The 22,372-nt window shown below is 41.8% G+C and overlaps 1 protein-coding gene across 2 annotated transcripts in view; it reads right to left on the bottom strand.

Moving 5' to 3' along the window:
- Positions 1-1,655: 1,655 nt before the first annotated feature.
- The window catches only part of si:ch73-62b13.1 (Carbohydrate sulfotransferase 1-like), a 28,366-nt gene continuing 7,649 nt past the window's right edge, over positions 1,656-22,372 (bottom strand). For both annotated transcript variants that reach the window (XM_048548453.1, XM_048548452.1), the window contains exon 3: positions 1,656-3,837. In XM_048548453.1, coding sequence (XP_048404410.1) covers positions 2,723-3,837 — 1,115 coding nt within the window. In that variant the 3' untranslated portion in view covers positions 1,656-2,722. The remainder of the gene's footprint in view (positions 3,838-22,372) is intronic.

The following is a 22,372-nucleotide window of genomic DNA, read 5'->3' as shown; positions in this document are numbered from 1 at the left end:
ATCTCATTATAACAAGGTGTGGAACTAGAGGAACACAACAGGCAGGCAACATCAGAGGAGCAGGAAAGCTGACGTTTCCAGTCTGGACCCTTCTTCGGAAGATGACCTCAATTTATGACCTCAATAGCTGTATTCCTAATATGGCATCAAGGCGATGTTTAACCAAGTGTGTTGCCAAGGAGGTTTTGAAAAGAGATCACTGGACTGGAAACGTTAACTTTGCTTTCTCTTCACAGATGCTATTGAGTTTCTTCAGCAGTTTCCCTTTTGGTGTCATCAGGGAGCCTACGGAGATGGTAAGAACTGCCGATGCTGGAGTTAGAGATAACACAGCATGGAGCATGAGGAACACAGCAGGCCGGGCAGCATCAGAGGAGCAGGAAAGTCGAAATTTTGGGTCGGGACCCTCAGAAGAAGGGTCCCGAACCGAAACATCAGCTTTCCTGCTCCTCTGATGCTGCCTGGCCTGTTGTGTTCCTTAAGCTCCACACTGTGTTATTGTCAACCAATGGAAACTGGGGGGGGAAGATTCTTCTCCAGTTGTAGTTATACTTACCACCAAAGAAAGATGGTTGTAATTTTTAGAGGTCAGTCATTTCAGCTCAGGACAACACTGCAGGAGTTTGTCAGGTAGTGTCCTAGAGCCAAGTATCTTCGGCTGCTTCATCAATGACCTTCCTCCATCATAAGGCCAGAATTGGGGATGTTTACTGATGATTGTGCAATACTCTACATCATTTACAGCTCCTCAGATACTGAAGCTGTCCATGTGCAGCAAGATTTGAGCAATATTTAATCTTGAGCTGACAGGTGATGACTAATATTTGAGCCACAAACGTGCCAGGCAATGAAAAATGCCATCTCTGACAAGGGAAAAATTTAACCTTCTCCTCTTGATTTCCATTGGGCTACCATCCATGAAACCCCAACCATCAAAAGCTTTGAGAGTTATTATTGACAAGAAACTAAACTTGGTCAGCCATATGAAAACCGTGGAACAGGACAAAGGCTGGGAGTTGTGCAGGGAGTAACTCACCTCCTGACTCCCCAAAGCTGTCCACCATACGTCAGGAATGTGATGGTATGCTGTCCATTTGCCTGGACAGATGCAGCTCAATAATAGTCAAAAAGCTCAGCATCATCCAGTTTGCTTCATCAGCACCCCATCCAGCACCTTCAACATTCACTCCTTCCTCCACCTGTACACAGCGGCAGCACTGTATATCATACACAAGATGCACTGTAGCAACTCACCAAGGCTCCTTCAACAGCACTTTCCAAACTTGCTCCCTGCCAACTTGAAGGACAAGGGTGACAGATACATGGGAATAGCACCACTCCAAGTTCCTCTCAAAGCCACTCACCATCCTGACTTGGAAACATAAAGCCACTCCGATGCCACGGGGTCAAAATTCTGGAATTCCTTCCCTAACAGAACTATGAGTCTACCTACCACCGAACCCATCCAAGAAGGCAGCTCACCACCACCATCCCCACAGTAATTAGGGATAGACAATAAATGCTGGTCCAGCCAGTGATTCGCCTATCTTGTAAACGAATAAAAAGGAATATGACATTTATTTATACATTAATTTCCATTGTCATTTCCAGCAGCATTGGCTCACACATAACATCAGAAAATAAATACACCGCCAAGCGCCCATACTGGTGAAAACATAGCCACGTGCAAAGTAACATTGGATTTAACATCAATCCTTTTTTAATTGAAATAAGATTACAGTCAGGCTCATTTGCAGAAGGTGCAACCTCCCCCACCCCCAAGATTGAAATCACCAAATATCTCCTATTTGAGGTCTCTCTCCTGCTAAAATATGATAAAATCTTTTATTTGCACATCTGTAAATACTTTACATCATTAATTACTATGAAGAGGGTGTCCTGTTGGTATAGAAGCCTCAGCTATAAAATAGGATGCCAGTAACAGTTCGGAGATGAAAGACAAGTTTATGACCCATTGAGAGGAACAATCTCAAGCTCTCCTTCCCCAGAGCTTCACTCTCTCTTTCTCTATCCTATTCGCACACTCTGTTTATTACTCATTCCTCATCATTCTCTTCTCCCTTAATCTCTTACTTTCACTCCCTCCTAATGTTGCCTGACTACCTCAGTCTTTCTTTTTCCTTTTCCAACTGCCCCCTCCCAAATTTTCTCCGTCTCTTTCTCCTATTCACCTACTGTCTCTCCTTCTCCTCCCCAATCTCTCTCTCTCCCTTCTAATATCAATAAACTCTCTTTCTTCCTCTCCAAAGCTCATTTACTCTTTTGGTCTTCTTCCTCAACCTTTTCACTCTCTCTTTGGTTATCTGTTCTGTCCCTTTCTCTCACCTAATCCTTCCGTCTCCCTTCAATCATTCCGTCTCCCTTCTGATAATTATCTCTCCCTCCCAATTCCCGGCTCTGTCTTTCTCTCCTTCCTGATTTTTCGTCTGTGTTGCTACCAGGGATTCAATTAGCCCAAAGTTGCTCCCATGGACTGGATAAGTTTCTTCTGGAGTCTAACTGGAGCCAGGGGCTGTAAAACCAATGGGTCCTTGAGGGCTAATTGTAGATGTGACTTGGGTCACCAGTGAGTATCTTCCTGAACCCAGATTAATATCCAGCCACAGTCTCTGGCTCCCTCTGTTGAATGGGCTTCGCTTATTTCCCCTTTGCTTCAGGAGGTTGCCAGTTAATCATTTAATGATTGCCACATCGGACGGGGCTACAGGAAGGGAGCAAAAGTCTTGGGTTCCACCAAGCTGTTGGACAGGTTCCGCAAATCCTTTAGTGATTGCACCAGTTGGTAGCCGAGTTGGTTCAGAGTGTCATTGCAGAGCTGTTGGACTGTTTGCACAATCTGGAAGGAGAGGTTGAGTCTCCAGTTTTCTGCAGTGGCTGATGAGTTCCTTGTGGTTGTGTACTTGTAATTTCTTACTGAGCCACTTGTTCCTCTGGTGTTCTGAAGTACCCATCTCTTAACTTGACTGTCCACGTCCAAACCGATGAAATGGTAAATCTCGGCGGTCTTCTTGAAAGGTTCCCTCGCCAGGTCTTCATATCTCACCAACATGTACTTGCCCTGCAGCCAGGGTGGTCTGCTTAACCCCGTGCCCGCGGAGTTGAAGAGGTCAGTGCAAGTGGTTGCTATTTGGGAAAGAACCACGCTGTGCGGCTTTCTGCCGGTGGCATTCCAGATTTTCCAGGCTCGGAAATTGTTTGTGAAAGTGCCCATCCTGGAGGTGAGTATGCCTCTGGGATCTCGGACCAGGTGGATGATCTTCAGGTTGAGCCGGGGGTCATCACTCAGTAAGCGGATGTCTTTGATCTCAGGGATCCTGACGGTCTTGATGGCCACGTGAGGTCGTGCCTGACAAACTTGTGATGCCAGGGTCAGGTTCAGTACCCTACACCACTTGGCACAGAGATGTTCAATCACCTCCTTCGAACCCTGATCCCAATGGCAAAGTGGGGGCTCACACAGTGCATTACTTGCCCCCCTCCGGAACAACACGGTAGTCTCATGGTCCCTGGGCACAGGTTTCATGTAATTCTCCAGGAAATTCAGGTTACAGTCAAACAAGTTGCGGAGCAGGTCCCTGTGTGCTCCCAGGAGAGCCCGTCTATCCAACACATTCCTCATCCTAGTACTTGTGTTTGCAAATACCTGTTGCACATGATAGAGAGGCTCATACAGATAAAAGATAGCAGGGTGCTGATTGAATAACTGTCCGAGGAAGGATGATCCACTCCTGGTGGTGGCAAAGATCAGGATGTGCTTTCTGGTGGGTGTCTGGTAATTAGCTTGTGGGCCAGTCACCCCAGAGCAGCCACTGACACCTGCAACAGGAGAAGAGAAAGGTCACACGCTATTGACAGGCTTTGGTATGTGGCCAGGTTTTATACCAGGCAAGGAAATATCTGACTCGACAACTACCCTTGTATTCCTTGAAGCAATTTTTAAAGATACCCGTTAATTGTTTATTTAAGATCAAATATACCCAGTGCCCCAGAAGTCCAGGTGTGAGTCACAGCCCAGGACTGTACCCAGTAATCCAATTTTGAACCACTGCCCAGAACTGTACCCAGTGTTTCAGATGTGATCCAATGTCAGGCTGTCCAGTTTCTTGAAGGTGGAGTTGCAGGTAGACAGGATAGTGAAGAAGGTGTTTGGTATGCTTGCCTTTATTGGTCAGTGTATTGAGTATAGAAGTTGGGAGGCTATGTTGCACACAGTTGGTAGCGCATGCCTGCAAAGAGCTGTCGGAGGAAGTGGTGGAGGCTGGTACAATTGCAACATTTAAAAGGCATCTAGACAGGTGTATGGATAAGAAGGGTTTTGAGGGCCAAATGCTGGCAAATGAGACTAGATTAATTTAGGATATCCGGTTGGTATGGATGAGTTAGACCGAAGGGTCTGTTTTAGAGCTATACAACTCTACAACTCCATATGCACCCAGTGCTCCAGATGTGTATTTCCCAGTGCCCAGAACTGTACTGTGTCCCAGCACTCCAGGTCGGAAAAAATGTCCAGAGCTATACCTTAAGCTCCAGATGTGAATCTGTGCCCAGAACCAGTACCTAGTGCTATGGGTGTAACTTCAAAGTCTTATGGAAAGATTGATAATGAGAGAGATTTAAAATGATTAATAAATAAGCAAAAGTGATGTGTGGAAAAGCTTTCTCACAGTGAGAGCTCGGGTCTGGAATGCACCGCCTGACAGTGGGTTCAATCAAGACATTCAAAGGGAATTAGATTCTTATACAAAAAGGAATGATGCACAAAGTTAGGGGGAAAAAGTGGGAGAATGATTTTAAATGACAAACTCATTTGGAGAGCGGGTGCAGATATGAAAATAGTTTATGTTAATTTACAAAGCCTGGTAATAGTACTTATGATGTTGACAAAGTATCAATCAATATTTAAGATAATCTTATCACAAAGGCAAAGAAATAAATTTGAAGCTTCAGGTACATTAGACAAATAAAAATTGTCAGAATTTAGTTTGGAAGGTGAGTTCATTGGAGTGCGTTTGAGGCAACTTCCTAGAACTAGTCTGAAACTAAGCAGGGAAGGAGGTATTTTTGATTTTGTCCTAGGTAATGAGACAGGGTTAATTAGTAATTTCATGCTTTGAGGACGAGCGAGCATAATGATAGAATTTCATGTTGAGTTGGAGTGGTTCATTAAGTTTGAAACTAGAGTATTGAACTTAAATAAAGCCAATTACATTGATAGGAGGTGTAGGTTAGCTAAAGCCGGTGAATAAATGGGATAAAACATAGGATCATAGACAAGAGATGTGTTATGTTCAAATAAATATTTCATAACTATCAACATTAAAAAATAAAAATCCCACAGGGAAATGGTCAATCTATGGCCTACTAGAGAGGTTAAGGAAAACAGGTTTCCCAAAGAGATTTGGAAGCCCACAGACTGGGGAGTTCATTACAAAGAGATAACAAATGCATTTAATCAGTTAGAAAAACAGCTAACACATCCAGAGATGTCATGGTCAATACAGACAGATGAAGTTGAGACATTGGAGAGAGTTTACACAACTCCAACAACCCATCTAAATGCACACAAGAAGAAGCTATAATTGCAAGTTGATTTCTTTGTTTTGTCCTGTAGGTCTGCTGTATCATTGGAGAACTCCAGTATATTTGTTGCACATAATCTCGCTCTCCAAAACCCACTGTCTAGGTTTTGTTATACCCACTGCCAACCCCCACCCAATATATTACTAAGAAAACATTCAGCATTTTAAAAGTGCTTTATTCCAGGAAGTGTTTGGAAAATATTTCGGTGACTGCAGCAATTGTCAATAAACATCATTATATCCCTGGTTTATGAGTCACTGAATCCACTGAGAATCATGCACGGAGCGGGCAGACAGTGAGGCTAGAAATCTAGATTTTGAACGAGTTCTCTCTCTCATCCAGCTCACTGATCATCAAATGTCACCTTGACTGAATTGGGGGAGTTGGAAATAGAAAGGTTCATCACCAAACAAAAGTTTCGTCTTTCAGCTACATCTCTATAAAATGACAAACTGTCATCTGTCTGCTCTGCAGGCATTGAAGAGGTGATGGTGCATTGAGTGAAATTGCTCTGTGAATAATCACTTAATCCTAGTGACCGGAAAAACAGAACAGCCCTTTCCCTGTGGGGTTTCTGTCTTCTCAGTGGGACATAACCTGGTATGGTAATGGAATCTTGTCAGTAGCTAAGGGACTGTAAGGTCTAAGAAATAGGAACAGGAGTGGACCATTCAGCCCCTCAGGCCTGCTCTGCCAATCAATAGGATAATGGCTGATCCAATACACTTCATGTCCAGTTTCTTGCCCATTCCCCATAGCCTTTGATTCCCCTACTGAACACGAGACTATCTCTCTCAAACCCAAATATACACAAGATATGATTCTGTGAGGATGAATGTGTCAAGCTGTTGCTTGATCATCTGTGGGACAGCTCTCCTGATTTTGGAACGAGCTGCTGGCTGTTGGTAAAGAGGGCTTTGCAGAGTTGGCAGAACTGGGTATGCCATTGTCATGACTCAGCGCCTTAAGTCAAAGTCTATCCAGTTCCATTCTTTTCTATGAGATTTATAACGATTTATAGTGTCATAGAGCTGTACAGCACAGAAACAGTCCAGATATCCTAAATTAATTGAGTCCTATTTTCCAGCATTTGGCCCATATCCCTCTAAACCCTTCCTGTTCACATACCCATTCAGTTGACTTTTAAATGTTGTAACTGTGCCAGCCTTCACCACTTCCTCTGGCAGTTCACTCCATACACCCTCTGTGTGAAAAAGTTGCCCTTTAGGACTCTTTCCCCTCTAGCCTTAAACCTATGCCCTCTAGTCTAGACTCCCCCAACTAGGGAAAAGACCTTGGCCATTTACCCTATCCATGCCTCGCCTGCTTTTATAAACCTCGACAAAGGTCATTCCTTAGCCTCCGACGCTCCAGGGAAAATCGCCCCAGCCTATTCAGATTCTCCCTATTGCTCAATCCCTCCAACCCTGGTGACATCCTTATAAATCTTCTCTCAACCCTTTCAAGTTGCACAAAATCCTGCTCAGTCATTTCAGAGGGTTATTAAGAATCAACAACATATGGGTCTGGAGTCACAGGTAGCTGAAATCAATAGGTTTCCTCCTCCTCTAACGCCTTTGACCTTGGATATTTTCCATGCGAAAGGTGCTCTAGAAAGGATATCAAAAATCACCTGTCAGCCTTTATATGCAACGACATAAATCATCTACCTCAAAAGGTTAGACCATACATATAAATCAACCCATTGCAGGTTTCCAGCAATTGCTGTTTTCTTAAAAAAAATTTGAATCTGCTCTGGTGAATTAGTTTTATGACATTCAATATTTACATTAAATTTTCATAGAAAATCAACCACATAGAAATAGGCAGCATAAATAATCCACATTGCTTGTACACTGACAACATCCTTCTCTTCATAATGATTACAGCTAAATCTGCGTTGTTTATTTTTGCTCAAACTTTGAAATGTCATTCTTGAGATTGGGTTCATTGATTCAAATTTCAAAGGTCTTCCTTATGTATATCAGCTTCACTTTGATCTAAAGAGCTGTCTTGTCCCACCATAAAATTGTATGTGGTTTAACACTGATAGCAAAATCTTCACATCGCACCACTGACCTCCTGTAAATTAACACCAGGATTTTGTCAAGTATTTTTCCTCAATATAATTGAGTTTTTGAACAAAGTATTTGGTTTGCAGAAATCTCCTACATCGGTTAAAAGTGCATGAATCTTTTTGATTTTCCTGGAAAATCAAGGAGTGCCAAGAGAAGTGGAATTAAAGCTTGCCATGTAAGTAGAGCAGGAGACCATTCAGCCCCTAAAATCTGTTCCATCATTCAATGATTGTAGAAACATTGGACTCAGGAGCAGGAAGGGGCCCTTCCTTCCCATGAGCATACTCCATTCAATGACTGATCCGGTTGTGACATCAGCTCCAACTTTCTGTCTCCACCCAATAACCCTTGTCCATCAAAAATCCAGATAACTCAGCCTTGCATAAATTCAATTACCCAGCATTAACTGTTTTCTGGGTTAGAGAATTCCACAACTAACATCCCTCTAACAGAAAATATTTCTGCTCATCTCTGTCCTAAATGGGACCTCTTATTCTTAAACTCCTTCCTTGAGTTCAAGTCCCCTCTTTGTTTAAGGTTGTGGTTCTGAAAGGGTTAGTGTTGGAGATTGCATGCATCTCTACCCAGCCTGATGACATCATTGAGTCTTGGATAGGAACAAGAAGAGATTAGCTCAAATGCGAACTGGAGACAGATGTATCATTCCTGGCTCCTGATAGTCTTAGCAATTATGTTTAAGTGGCCAATGTTACTTGTACCTGGTGGAACCCAAATTAGGGGAGAATCTATTGAGATTAATGATGATGGCAAGAGGTTTTCTTGAGGCTGTGAAAAAACCAGTAAGTCAAATGATGCTCAAGCAAATTCAACAATAAATAGAGTGACCAAGAATATCCTACTATTCATCAGTATTTCAGTGAAGGATGGCCAGACCGATTGTGCAGCACACACGATTTCTTTGTTCCCTAGCAACATTTTGAATCATAGATGGCTTACTAGTTTATGACTGAAGATTAGTTATTCCAGTTTCCCTTTGGGAAGGTGGTTTGGAAAGGATACACAGGAGCCTCTTAGACACTGTCTGGTATACAGTCAAAACTTGACAATGGTGCAGTTGTCAGAAATTTCAAAACAGATTGAAGATACCTTAACTCATGATGAAATCTGCAATTAAGCAGGGCTGCAAATGGTCCTACCATCACTGAAGAAAACTCAGATGGCAGCAACCAACTATATTTGTGAGAAGGTGCAAACAAGGCGAAAAAAAATGAGTAATACAATTCACTGAGCTCACTGAAAAATCTTTAACCAAAATTGTTCAGACACCACAGTGTAGCAAACAAATTGGTGCAGTAGATTTTGATTTGGTGCTGGCCAATAAGCTGACATAAACTCAACAGCAACATTTCAACCTTTTATCATCCAAAGAAGAATTATTGGTACTACTGACAGTAATTACACTAAGTAACCAGCAACCTTTCACCAACACAACTAAGGATATGAAAATGGCTAATCCATCTACAAGACTTCCACAGACGGCAAGTTGAGGTCATAGAGTCATAGTCACAGAGTCATCACAGCATGGAAACAGACCCTTCGGTCCAACTAATCCATGTCAACCATGTTTCCCAAACTAAACTAGTACCATTTGCCTGCATTTGGCCCATATCCCTCCAAATGCCTTTCCTATTCATGTACCCATCCAAATGTTCTCCCTCAGCACCATTTTTCCATGCAATCCCAATAGTCTTTGATATCCGTATGTATCTTAAATCCATTCATTCACCTTGGCTCCACATATTTAGTGTTAACTCTCAAAAATCTATTGGTTCCAAATTTAAAAGTATTGATTAAGCTAGCATCTACTGCTTTTTGTGTGAAGCTTGATAGGCGATGACCACATTGTTCTGGGCTCTCCAAACCCCAAACAAATGGGTTTCTTTTTAAACTATATCTTCAACACTGGCTACTTCAAATGTAATTAATTGGCTGTAAAATGATTTGGAACCTCTTATATTCATGACAGATGCAATATAAATGTACCCAAATCTTAATTTTATGCTTTTTATTCTTTCTGAGCGCTATCAGCTCTTTTCAAATTCCACAGTATCTCAAATGACTCACTCCCAAAATTTTTTTTTAGGAAACACAAAATGAGTTTATATTGGCATAGTGCCAGTGATGATTATCAGATGTACAGAACAGAATCTTTTGAACTTCAAAGAATCCATGCAGAGTGGAAGCAGGCTATTTAGCCCATTGAGTCCACACCGACCTCCAAACTGCATCCCATCCACATCCACTCCCCTACCTTATTCCTGTAACCCAGGGCTAATCCATCTAGCCTGTATAATACTAAACACTATGGGGCAATTTAGCATGGCTGCACATCTTTGGACTGTGGGAGGAAACCAGAGAAAACCCATGCAGACGGGGAGAGAAAGTGCAAACTCCACACAGACCTTCACCCAACACTGGAAATGAACCCTGCTGCCTGGTGCTGTGAGGCAGCGATGCTAATCACTGAGCCAACATGGCTCCCTAACTTCTTCTCAGGACATGGCCACTGCTGAGAGGCTGCATTGATTCATTCTCTGATTATTGTGGACTGGTTCGAGGGGACACAGTAATCGGAGAAGCCTAACATCGAGGGCAAATACTCAGAAAATCCATTTCTCTCAGACGGTTGTTAGTCTGAAGAATTTGCTTCACCAGTGGAGCAGGGTCGTTGAATTTATTCAAGGCTATGTTATATTGATTTTTGATAGGCAAGGGAGGAGAGGATTATGGGATGAGGAAGCTGAGGTGCACACAGGAAAATGGAGTTGAGACCATTACCAGATCAGCCAACATCTTATTTAATGATAAGATTTCCTGAAGGAGCCCCTGAAAATTAAAAGAATATGTCTTGTGATTGAACAAAAAGCATTTTGACCACTGCAGTTGGGTTTTTGTGATAAACCTTCAGTCCACATCTTCACATTTTCTAGTCTACAATTTATTGAAATTATAGAATCATCAGCACAAGAAAACTATGAGCCTTTCAGTATCTTCATCAGGAACAAAAACAAAGTTGCTGGAAAAGCTCAGCAGGTCTGGCAGCTTCTGTGGAGGAGAAAACAGAGCTAACGTTTCAGGTCCGGTGATCCTTCCTCAGAATCCAGCTAGTCACCGGACCCGAAACGTTAACTCTATTTTCTCCTCCACAGATGCTGCCAGGCATGCTGAACTTTTCCAGCGACTTTGTTTTTGTTCTTGATTTACAGCATCCGCAGTTCTTTTGGTTTCTTTTCTCCAGTATCTTCATGGAGTACTTGCAACTAGCAGGATGGTAGAAAGCAATCAAAATATGTTTCATCAACGTTCATCATACAAATCCTAAATTCCTCTTATATAGCAAACCTCAGCCAATGCATTATCCAATGTGTAGTCACCATCATAAAACAGACACTGGAACCAAATCAGTAGATGTGATAATTAACCAATTAAGAACAGTCTTTCTGTTTCTATCAAACATAAAAAAAAGAGAAGTAGGGGGAGCCCATTGAGCCTATTTCATCATTCAATGAGATCAAGACTGATCTTTGACTTCCCCAGTATTTTCCTGCACTATACCTATATGGAATCATAGAGTCATAGAGATGTACAGCATAGAAGTAAACCCATTGTTCCAACTCATCCATGCTGACCATATATCCTGTATAAATCTAGTTCCCTTTGCCAGCATTTGCCATATCCCTCTCCCTTGATGTTTTCAACACGTAGGAATCTATCGATCTCTGTCTTCGACTAACTCAATAACTGAGCTTCTACAGCTCTCTGAAGTATGGGAATTCCAAAGATTCGCCATCCTCTGAGTGAACAAACTCCTTCTCATCTCAGTCCTATTGGCCTACTTCTTATACTGAGAGTGTGTCCCCTGGTTCGAAACATACCTCCCCAACCAGGGGAAATATTGTTTGTGCATCTACACTGTTGAGTCCCTGGTAAGAATTGTGTATGTTTGAATGAGTGAGTGAGATCAACTCTCATTCCTTTTAATTCCAGTTAATACAGGCCCAGTCTATTTAAGCGATCCTCATGGAGCAGTCCCTCCACTTCCAGAATTAGTTTGGTGCACATATATCGCTCTCCCTCAATGGATAAGCATATCTTTCTACAAGTAAGAAGACCAAAACTGCACACCATGCTCCAGGTGTGGTCTCACACATGCTCTATACAATAACTGTGAGATATAAGAACATAAGAACTAGGAGCAGGAGTAGACAATCTGGCCCCTCGAACCTGCCCTGCCATTTAATAAGATCATGACTGATCTTTTTGAGGTTCAGCTCCACTTACCCGGCCACTCACCATAACCCTTAATTCCTTTACTGTTCAAAAATTTATCAAACCTTGCCTTAAAAAACATTCAGCGAGGTAGCTTCAACCGTTTCACTGGGCAGGGAATTCCACAGATTCACAACACTTTGGGTGAAGAAGTTCCTCCTGACCTCAGTCCTGCATCTGCTTCCCTTTATTTTGAGGCAATGCCCTCTAGCCCTAGTTTAACCTGCTAGCGGAAACAACCTCCCTGCCTTTACTTTATCTATTCCCATCATAATTTTATATGTTTCTATAAGATCTCCCCTCATTCTTCTGAATTCCAATGAGTATAATCCCAGCCTACTCAGTCTCTCCTCATAATCCAACCCTCTCAACTCTGGAATCAACCGAGTGAATCTCCTCTGCACCCCTGCCTGTGTTAGTACATCTCTTCTCAAGTTAGGAGAGCAAAACTGCACACAGTACTCCAGGTGTAGCCTCACCAGGACCCTATACAGCTGCAGCATAGCCTCCCTGTTTTTAAACTCCATCCGTCTAACAATGTCAGACAAAATTCCATTTGTCTTTTTAATTACCTGCTGCACCTGCAATCCTACTTTTAGCGAATCATGCACAAGGACACCTAAGTCCCTCTGCACAGCAGCGTGCTTCAATTTTTTACCATTTAAAACATAGTCTATTTTGCTGTTAGTCCTACCAAAATAGATGACCTCACACTTATCAACATTGTACTTCATCTGCCAGGCCTTTGCCCACTCACAGACTATCTATATCCCTCTGCAGACTTTCAGTGTCTTCTGCACACTTTGCTCTACAACCTTAGTGTCATCTGCAAATTTTAACATACCACACTTAGTCCCCAACTCCAAATTATCCATGTAAATTGTAAACAATTGCGGTCCCAACACTGTTCCATGAGGCACACCATTAGCCACTGACCGTCAAGCAGAAAAATACTCATTTACCCCCACTCTTTGCTTTCTACTGGTCAACCAATCCTCCATTCATGCCAATACATTACCTGTAATACTGTGCAACTTTATCTTACGTAGCAACCTTTGGTGTGGCACCTTGTCAAATGCCTTCTGGAAATCTAGATACACCACATCCACAGGTTCCCCATTGTCTACCATGCAAGCAATGTCCTCAAAGAATTCCACCAAGTTAGTTAAACATGACATACCCTTCATCAACCCATGCTGGGTGTTCCCAAGGGATATCTTTACTGCTTTACTCAAATCCTCTTGTAGTAAAAACCAACATACCACATGCCTTAAGTGCTCGTCATACTTGTATGTTCTCTTTCAGATCAACACCATTAAAGAAATACTCGGTGCTTTTGTTTTTCTCCCCAGCAAACCAGATAACTTCACATTTATCCACACAATATTCCATATGTCAATTCTTTTGCCCAGTCACATGATCTCTCCAAATCCCCTTGAAACATCTTTGCATCTTCCTCACAACTCATACTTCCACCTAGTTTTTTTTTGTCATCTGAAAACTGAGAAATATTACCTATAATTGCCATATCCAAATCAATTGCATAAATTGTGAGTGTCTGAAGCCCAACCACTGATCCTTGCAATAACCCACTTTTCCAAATCTCTGAGTTCTGTTCATTGATGAGCTAGCAATCTATGCCTATATATTTCCCCAATCGGTTATGCTCAAATTTTGATTTCTAAACATACAAATTTGATGATAATAAAGTGTGGAGCTGGGTGAACACAGCAGGCCCAGCAGCATCTCAGGAGCACAAAAGCTGACGTTTCGGGCCTAGACCCTTCATCAGAGAGGAGGATGGGGTGAGGGTTCTGGAATAAATAGGGGAGAGGGGGAGGCGGACCGAAGATGGAGAGAAAAGAAGATAGGTGGAGAGGAGAGTATAGGTGGGGAGGTAGGGAGGGGATTGGTCAGTCCAGGGAAGATGGACAGGTCAAGGAGGTGGGATGAGGTTAGTAGGTAAGAAATGGAGGTACTGCTTGAGGTGGGAGGAAAGGATGGGTGAGAGGAAGAACAGGTTAGGGAGGCAGAGACAGGCTGGGCTGGTTTTGGGATGCAGTGGGGGGAGGGGATGATACAATTTTGATGGTCTCCTTTATCTATTCTTCTAGTTATATGCCCAAAAAGCTCCAACAGCTTAGTTAAACATGGTGTCTGTCATCATTTTACATTGTCTATGCCCAATCCTAGCCCATTGTCTCAGAGTCCTATTATCATATTCTATCCTGTAAGTTCTAGAACATATATAGAACATAGAACATTACAGCGCAGTACAGGCCCTTCGGCCCTCGATGTTATGCCAACCTGTGAAACCAATCTGAAGCCCACCTAACCTACAGTATTCCATTCTCATCCATATGTTCATCCAATGACCATTTAAATGCCCTCAAAGTTCGCAAGTCTACTACTGTTGCAGGCAGGACATTCCATGCCCTTACTACTCTCTGAAAAAAGAAACTATCTCTGACATCTGTCCTATATCTATCACCCTTCAATTTAAATCTATGTCCCGTCGTGCTAACCATCACCATCTGAGGGAAAAGGCTCTCACTCCACTCTATCTAATCCTCTGATCATCTTGTATGTCTCTATTAAGTCACCTCTTAACCTTCTTCTCTCAAACGAAAACAGCCTCAAATCCCTCAGCCTTTCCTCATAAGACCTTCCCTCCACACCAGGCAACATCCTGGTAAATCTCCTCTGCACCCTTTCCAATGCTCCCACATCCTTCCAAAAATGCGGCGACCAGAAGTGTTTGCAATACTCCAAGTGCGGCCCCACCAGAGTTTTGTACAGCTGCAACATGACCTCATGGCTCCAAAACTCAATCCCTCTACCAATAAAACCTAACACACCATATGCCAACCTAACAACCGTATCAACCTGGGAGGCAGCTTTCAGGGATCTGTGCACATGGACACCGAGATCTCTCTTCTCATCCACACTACCAAGAATCTTACCATTAGCCCGGTACTCTGTATTCCTGTTACTCCTTCCAAAGTGAATCACCTCACACTTTTCTGCATTAAACTCCATTTGCCACATCTCAGCCCAGCTCAGCAGCTTATCTTTGTCCCTCTATAACCTACAATATCCTTCCGCAGTATCCACAACTCCATCGACCTTAGTGTCATTCGCAAATTTACTAACGCACCCTTCCATGCCCTGATCCAGGTCATTTATAAAAATGACAAACAGAAATGGCCCCAAAACAGATCCTTGCAGTACACCACTAGTAACTGAACACCAGGATGAACATTTCCCATCACCCACCACCCTCTGACCTCTAACAGCTAGGCAATTTCTGATCTAAACCACTAAACCGCCCTCAATCCCATGCCTCCATACTTTCTGCAATAGCCTACCATAGGGAACCTCATCAAATGCTTTACTGAAATCCATATACACCACATCAACCACTTTACCCTCATCCACCTGATTGGTCACCTTCTCAAAGAACTCAGTAATGTTTGTGAGGCACGACCTACCCTTCACAAAACCGGGTTGACTATCCCTAATCAAATTATTCCTTTCTAGATGATTATAAACCCTATCTCTTATAATACTCTCCAATACTTTACCCACAACTGAAGTAAGGCTCACTGGTCTATAATTACTAGGGTTGTCTCTCTACTCCATTTCTTGAACAAGGGGGCAACAGTTGCTATCCGCCAGTCTTCTGGCACTATTCCTGTAGACAATGCCGACATAAAGATCAAAGCCAAAGGCTCTGTAATCTCTTCCCTAGCTTACCAGAGAATCCTAGGATAAATCCCACCCAGGGGACTTATCTATTTTCACACTTTCCAGAATTGCTAACACCTCTTCCTTATGAACCTCAATCCCGTCTAGTCTAATAGCCTGTAACAGGTCTGCAGTTTTGTTTTCTCTCTCCCTTCTTTCTTAAATATTGGGGTTAAATTTGTCACTCTCCAATCTACAGAAATCACATGCTGCAGAGTCCACAGAACTGTGAAAGAAGACTACCAACACATCGACAGCCATCTGTTTCAACATGCTGGGATATAAGACATCAGGTCCAGGGGATTTGAATTTTCAAGCAAGTAACTAAATGTCTAAATGAGAATTGGACAGGTGATGTAATTTATGTGAATTTTAGTATTAACTTTGACAAAGTCCCGCACAGGAAACTGATAAAGAAGGTAAAAACATAGGGATCCAGGTAATTTGGCAAGTTGATCCAAACTTGGCCTAGTGGCAAGAGACAGAGGGTGGTGGTAGAGGCTATCAGTGTGACTGGAGTCCTGTCATACCACAGGGATCAGTGCTGGGTCCCTTATTTTCATGATACGTACAACTGATATTGTTGAGAAAGTTAGGTAGGGGATAATAAGTAAGTTTGCAAATGACATGAAAATTGGCCCAGTAATTGACAATGAGAAAGAAGCTCTTTGGTTACCGGAGGATATATAAACAGATTGGTCAGATGGGAATATCAGTGGTAGATAGAATTTGAGCCCGATAAATGTGATGTAATGCATTTTGGAAGAAGTAGTAAGGGAGTGCTCAATGAATGGTAGGATTTTAGGAAGATCAGGGGCATAGACCATAAGACCATAAGATACAGGAGCAGAATTTGGCCATTTGACCAATCATGTCTGCTCTATCATTCAATCATGGCTGACATGTTTCTAACCCCCATTCTCCAGCCTTCTCCCCATAACCTTTGAACCCTTACTAATCAAGAACACATCTATCTCTGTCTTAAATACAAGCTCAGTGACTTGGTTTCCACAGTTTTCTGTGGCAATGAGTTCCACAGATTAGCCATCCTCTGTCTGAAAAAAATCCTCTTCATTTAAATTCTGAAGAGGCATCCATTCACTCTAAGGCTGTGCCCTCAAGTGCTAGTCTCTCCTACTAAGTGAAAATATCTTCATGTCGACTCAATCCAAGCCTCTCAGTATTCTGTAAGTGTCAATGAGTCTCTCCCTTCTTCTTCTAAACTCCAACGAGCATAGACCAGTGCCCTCAATCGATTCATCATATGACAAGCCCTTCAATCCCAGGATAATTTGTGCAAACTTCATCTGGACCCCCTCCAACACCGAAAAATTCTTCCGTTGATACAGGACCCAAAACTGCTCACAGCATTCCAAATGTGGTCTGACCAGAGCCACATAAAGCCTCAGCATTACATCTCTGCTCTTGTATTCTAGTCCACTTGAAATGAATGCTGCCTTTGCATTGGCCTTCCTAACTGTCAACTGAACCAGCACATTAACCTTAAGAGAAACCTGAACTACAACTCCCAAGACCCTTTTCAAACCTTTCTCAATTTAGAAAAAAGTTTAGGCCTCTGTTCCTCCTACCAATGTGTATAACCTCGCACATTCCCAAACTGTATTCTAGAGGGATTTTGGAGTGTTTGTCCATAAATCCTTGAAGGTGGCAGGGTACATTAATGGAGTAGCTAAGAATGTATATGGGACTCTTACTTTTATCAGTTGAGGCACAGACTGTAAGAATAGGGAAGTTATAATTCTCAGGTGTTTACTCACATGTTCTATGTTCCCCTTCATAATATCTTTTCTTGGTTATTCTTTGCAGAATTCTAAAATACTCCAATCCTCAGATTTACCTTTTTTGTTGTAATTTTATAGGTCTTTTCCTTTGATCGAATATTATCCCTGATTTTTCTTGCTCGGAACCATTTCCTTCCTGGTGTTTGAAAAATTAAAGGAAGGCATTTTTGGTGTAAACTATGCATTTGTTTCGCTAAATGTTAGTTGCTTACTGTCAACCATCATACATTTAAATGCAGTTTCCCAATCCACCTCAGCCAATTTGCCCTAGTACGCTCTTATTTTCCTTTGTTTAAATTTAAAAACCTAGCTTCTAATTGAAATATATCGCTTTCAAAATTTAATGCAAAATCCTTATATTCACACTTCATAAACGCTCCTTTATAAGATTATTAATTAGTCCTTTTTAAGTGCACAGTATTAGGTCTAAAGTAGCCCATTCATTCATCAGTTCCTCTGCGTATTGCTCTAGAAAGCCATTTCACACATATTCGAAGAATTTTCCCTTTACAACATTAGTTGCAATTAGGTTCACCAAATCTCTGAGAATTCCGATGATTATTTGATTAGCTTTGTAACTCCCACCTCTAATTTCCTGACTTACATTACCACGGATATTTGGAAGCCTACAAACAATGTTTTTATGCACCTTAGATAATGGGAACTGCAGATGCTGGAGACTTCCAAGATAATAAAATGTGAGGCTGGATGAACACAGCAGGCCAAGCAGCATCTCAGGAGCCCTCTCTGATGAAGGGTCTAGGCCCGAAACGTCAGCTTTTGTGCTCCTGAGATGCTGCTTGGCCTGCTGTGTTCATCCAGCCTCACATTTTATTATCTTTTTATGCACCTTGCTGTTTTTTCTTCCACCCAAACTGTTTCTCCATCTTGAGCTTAAGACAAAGATGAACTCTCAGTACAGCACTAATTTCCAGCCACTACCCCACCAACCCTTTAAGTAACAGAGCTACCCCAACACCTTTTCCCAACTTTCTGTCCTTCCTAAACGTCATATACCCTTGGATATTCAGGTCCCAGCTTTGATTTCTTTGTACCCATAGCTCTGTAAGGGCTATGAGGCAAGACATATGAGTTTCCAATTAAACCAACAACTATTTTTGTTTTGTTGCAAGTACTGCAAAAACCTACTTGTGTGCCTTATTACACTATTTCTCTGTAAATAATTCAGTAATAGCTGTAAGTTGAACTTGTTGACCCTGTAATGTTGATACTGGCTGTAGATGAACGAGAGAGATTGGTGGTAAAGTTGACTTTGATCCATTATTTCAATAGCAGTTAGTGGAATTTCTTAATCCCACGAGTAAAAATCAGGTACAGAGTCAGCAACTGGAGGGCACAGATTTAAGATAATTGGCAAAAGGCTAGAGAGGGAGCTGAGGAGAATTATTTTTCACAGCGAGTTGTTACAATCTGGAATCCACCGCCTGAAAGACCATGAGAATGTAAGAATGTAAGAACTTCAGCCCCCGAGCCTGTTCCACTATTTAATATGAGCATGGCTGATCTCATCCTGCCCTCAACTCCACTCTCCATAACCCATTAACACATTATTAATTAAAAATCTGCCTACCTTCTCCATTCACTGCACTCTGGGATGGTGAATTCTGAAGATTCACAGCCCTTTGACAGAAGTAACTTCTCCTCATCTCTCTTAAATCTGCTACCTCTTAGCCTATAACTATGACCTCTTGTTCTTGATTGGCCCACACGAGGAAGCATTCTTTCTACATCTACTTTGTCAATCCCCTTTGTCATTTTATATATCTCATTTACCTCTCCTCTCGCCCTTCAAAACTCCAGAGAAGTATAGCTCTAAACCTTGCTTCATAAGACAATCCCTCATCTCTGAAATCAATCTAGTGAACCTCCTGTGAACTGTCTCTAATGCAACTAATACATCCTTTCTCAACTAAGGCTGAAACTGTGCACAATACTCTAGGTACAGTCTCACTAATGCCTTGTACAGTTGCACTTCCCTACTTTTGAATATTCCTCTAGCAATAAATGTTAAAATTCCATTTGCCTTCCTTATTCCCTGCTGGACCTGCATGCTAGTTTTTTGCAATTCATGCATGGGGATACTCACATCCCTCTGCACCAAAGTGCTCTGACATTTCTGTCTATATAAATAATAAGTTACCTTTCTATTCCTCTGACCAAAATGGATAACCCCTTAGTTATCCATGCTAACCTTCATCTGACAAATTTTGGCCAATTCACCTGGCCTATCCATATCTATTGGTAAATTTCTGATTTATTCACTGCAGTTTAATTTACTACCTATTTTAGTGTCATCTGTAAATTTGGCTACAGTACTTTCTATCTCTACACCCAAGTCATGAATGCAGATTGAAAATAGTTGAGGCCTGAAGACTGAACGCTGTGGGCCATCCCTCCCCCATCTAGTTATAACTTGCCAACCAGAAAAAGACGCATTTATCCCAACTCTCTGCTTTCTGTTGGTAAGCCAATCCTCTATCCAAACTAATAAACTGTCTCTAACCCCATGTGATCCACTCTTGTGTATGAACTTTTTATGCGACTGCTTATCAAATGCTTCTAGAGGTCCAGATATGCTACATTTACAGGATCCCCATTACATCTTCAATGAATGCTAGCAAATAGTCAAACATGATTCACCCCTTACAAAACCATGCTGACACTATTACCTTGTATTTTAATTTTTCAAATGTCCTGTTGTTGACTCCTTAGTAATGGATTCTAATGACTTTGCAATGTCACATGTCAAACTAACTTGTTTGTAGTCTCCTACTTTCTGCGTCACTCCCTTTTTAAATAAGGTTGCTATGTTAGCACTTTTTCAAACCACTGGGAACCTTTCCTGTACCATTGGAGTTTTGGAATATTATAAGCAATGGGTCCCCTATCACTGCTGCCACTTCCTTTAAAACCCTAGGATGTAGGGCAACAGGCCCTGGGGACTTCAATCCGAATGGCTTGCTCAGTGCTTTTTCCAACATGTTGATGGCTGTAAATTACTCACTTTCTATAACCTCTGAAAGGATAGTGGAGGCAGATTCAGCTGCAATATTCAAAGGGAAATTGTGAATTATGAACATACAAATTAAGATTGGATAAGGTTGCTCAGATCCTCTGCCTGCTCTGCTGTTCAGTACCAGAAGGGGGAACAGATTTGCAAGGCTTTTTGGAAATAACAAGAGAATGAAATAAATTGAAAAGCTCTTTTCAAGCAGAAGGCCTCCTTCTATGCAGTGCTCTGTGTTACAAAGCTCCACGCTCAAATCCCCCTCCAAGAGTTCAGCACAGAAATCCATGTTGGTGCCCCAGTACAGTGCTGAGGCTGTGCTATGGTGCAAGAGGTGTGGTCTTTCAGATGTTAGACCAAGGCCCAACATGTCATCTCAGGGGAATGGAAGATTCCATTGTGTAATTTCAAAGCAAATTAGTGAAATGTTAACTTGTGTATCCTGGCCGATAGGTATTCCTCAATCAACATGACAAATAGCCTGGTCTTTCTGACATTGCTGCTAGCGAGAGTTCATCTTCTGCTGAGGTGACATGTTCCCTGGTTTGCCCTGAGCTCTTTCCAGGAGAGAAATGAAATTTGGGTGCTACATTTCCTACATTGCAGTGACAACTACACTTCAAACTATTTAATTGGCTGTAAAACATCTTGAGACGTCCAGTGATCATGAAAGGGGTTTTATAAATGCCAGTCTTTCATTGCACCCCTGCAATCCTGTGAAACAGGTACACATGAAGAAGCACAGGTCCTAAGAAATTTGAGTAACATATTCTGCATTCAATTGAATCAAGCTTAGCTGACACCCAGAATAAAATCTCAGGTACAAGACCAATTCTGTCCAACTCAACTCCCTAAATCACTTCAATATTTTCAATAAAATCAATACCATGCTCAATTAAAAGTTATGACTCCTGAGCGATTCAAAGAATCAGCAAACTTTTTTCCCCTTTATTCTTTCAGGGAATGTTGGTGTTTTTGACAAAGCCAGTATTTGATGTCCATCCCTAACTGCCCTGAATTGAGCATCTTGCTAGCCCATTTCAGAGGGCAGTTAAGAGTGAACATGCTACTGTGGATCTGGAGTCACAAGGAGGTTAAACCAGCAAATTTGCTTCCCTAAGAGGCATTAGTGAATCAGATGGGTGTTCACAACTATTGGTAATGGTTTCACAGTCATCATCAGCTTTCAAATACAGATTTTATTCATTGAATGTAAATTCCACCAGCTGCTGTGAATCTGCGTTCCCAGGTCATTAGCCTGATGCTCCGAATTATGAATCCACTGACATTACTGTAATGATCCCAATTGAAGGCACAACTGCACAAGTCAGATCCTAGAATTAAATATGGCTTGATACAGCAGTTCTTTTTATTTTGCTTAGTTAGTTAAAGTGGTGGTTAGCCACTGAATCATATATATGTGAGGCTGCGCATTTTCTCTATCAGCAGAACGTTACATAAAAGAATGAAAGAAAACCACTCTAACTAAATATCGAAGACAGCTGGAAATATTTAAAATACACAGCAAATCAAAGTTTTAACCTGCTTCTCAACATTAACCATTATAAAAAATTGCAACCCCAATCTTAACTCCTTAAGTTTCTCTTTAACTAAATCCTGACAATTTCTTTGCTGTGGACTTTGGAGACAATTCAAAGTGTCCTTTCTCAGTATCACAACATGAAATTTTCTCAAATCTAAGAGCTGAAACTTTCCCATTTCAATAATCTGCAGATTTCTAGCCAAACTCTCCTGGTTTAGAAGTTTCACAAACTAATTTTTCTGCTGAGGTGACATGTTCCCTGGTCTGCCCTGAGCACTTTCCA

The sequence above is a fragment of the Stegostoma tigrinum genome, chromosome 18 (assembly GCF_030684315.1).
Source record: "Stegostoma tigrinum isolate sSteTig4 chromosome 18, sSteTig4.hap1, whole genome shotgun sequence".
Classification (NCBI taxonomy): Eukaryota; Metazoa; Chordata; class Chondrichthyes; order Orectolobiformes; family Stegostomatidae; genus Stegostoma; species Stegostoma tigrinum.
The sequence above is the reverse complement of the archived record's forward strand: the minus strand, read 5'-3'. Positions and strand labels throughout refer to the sequence as shown.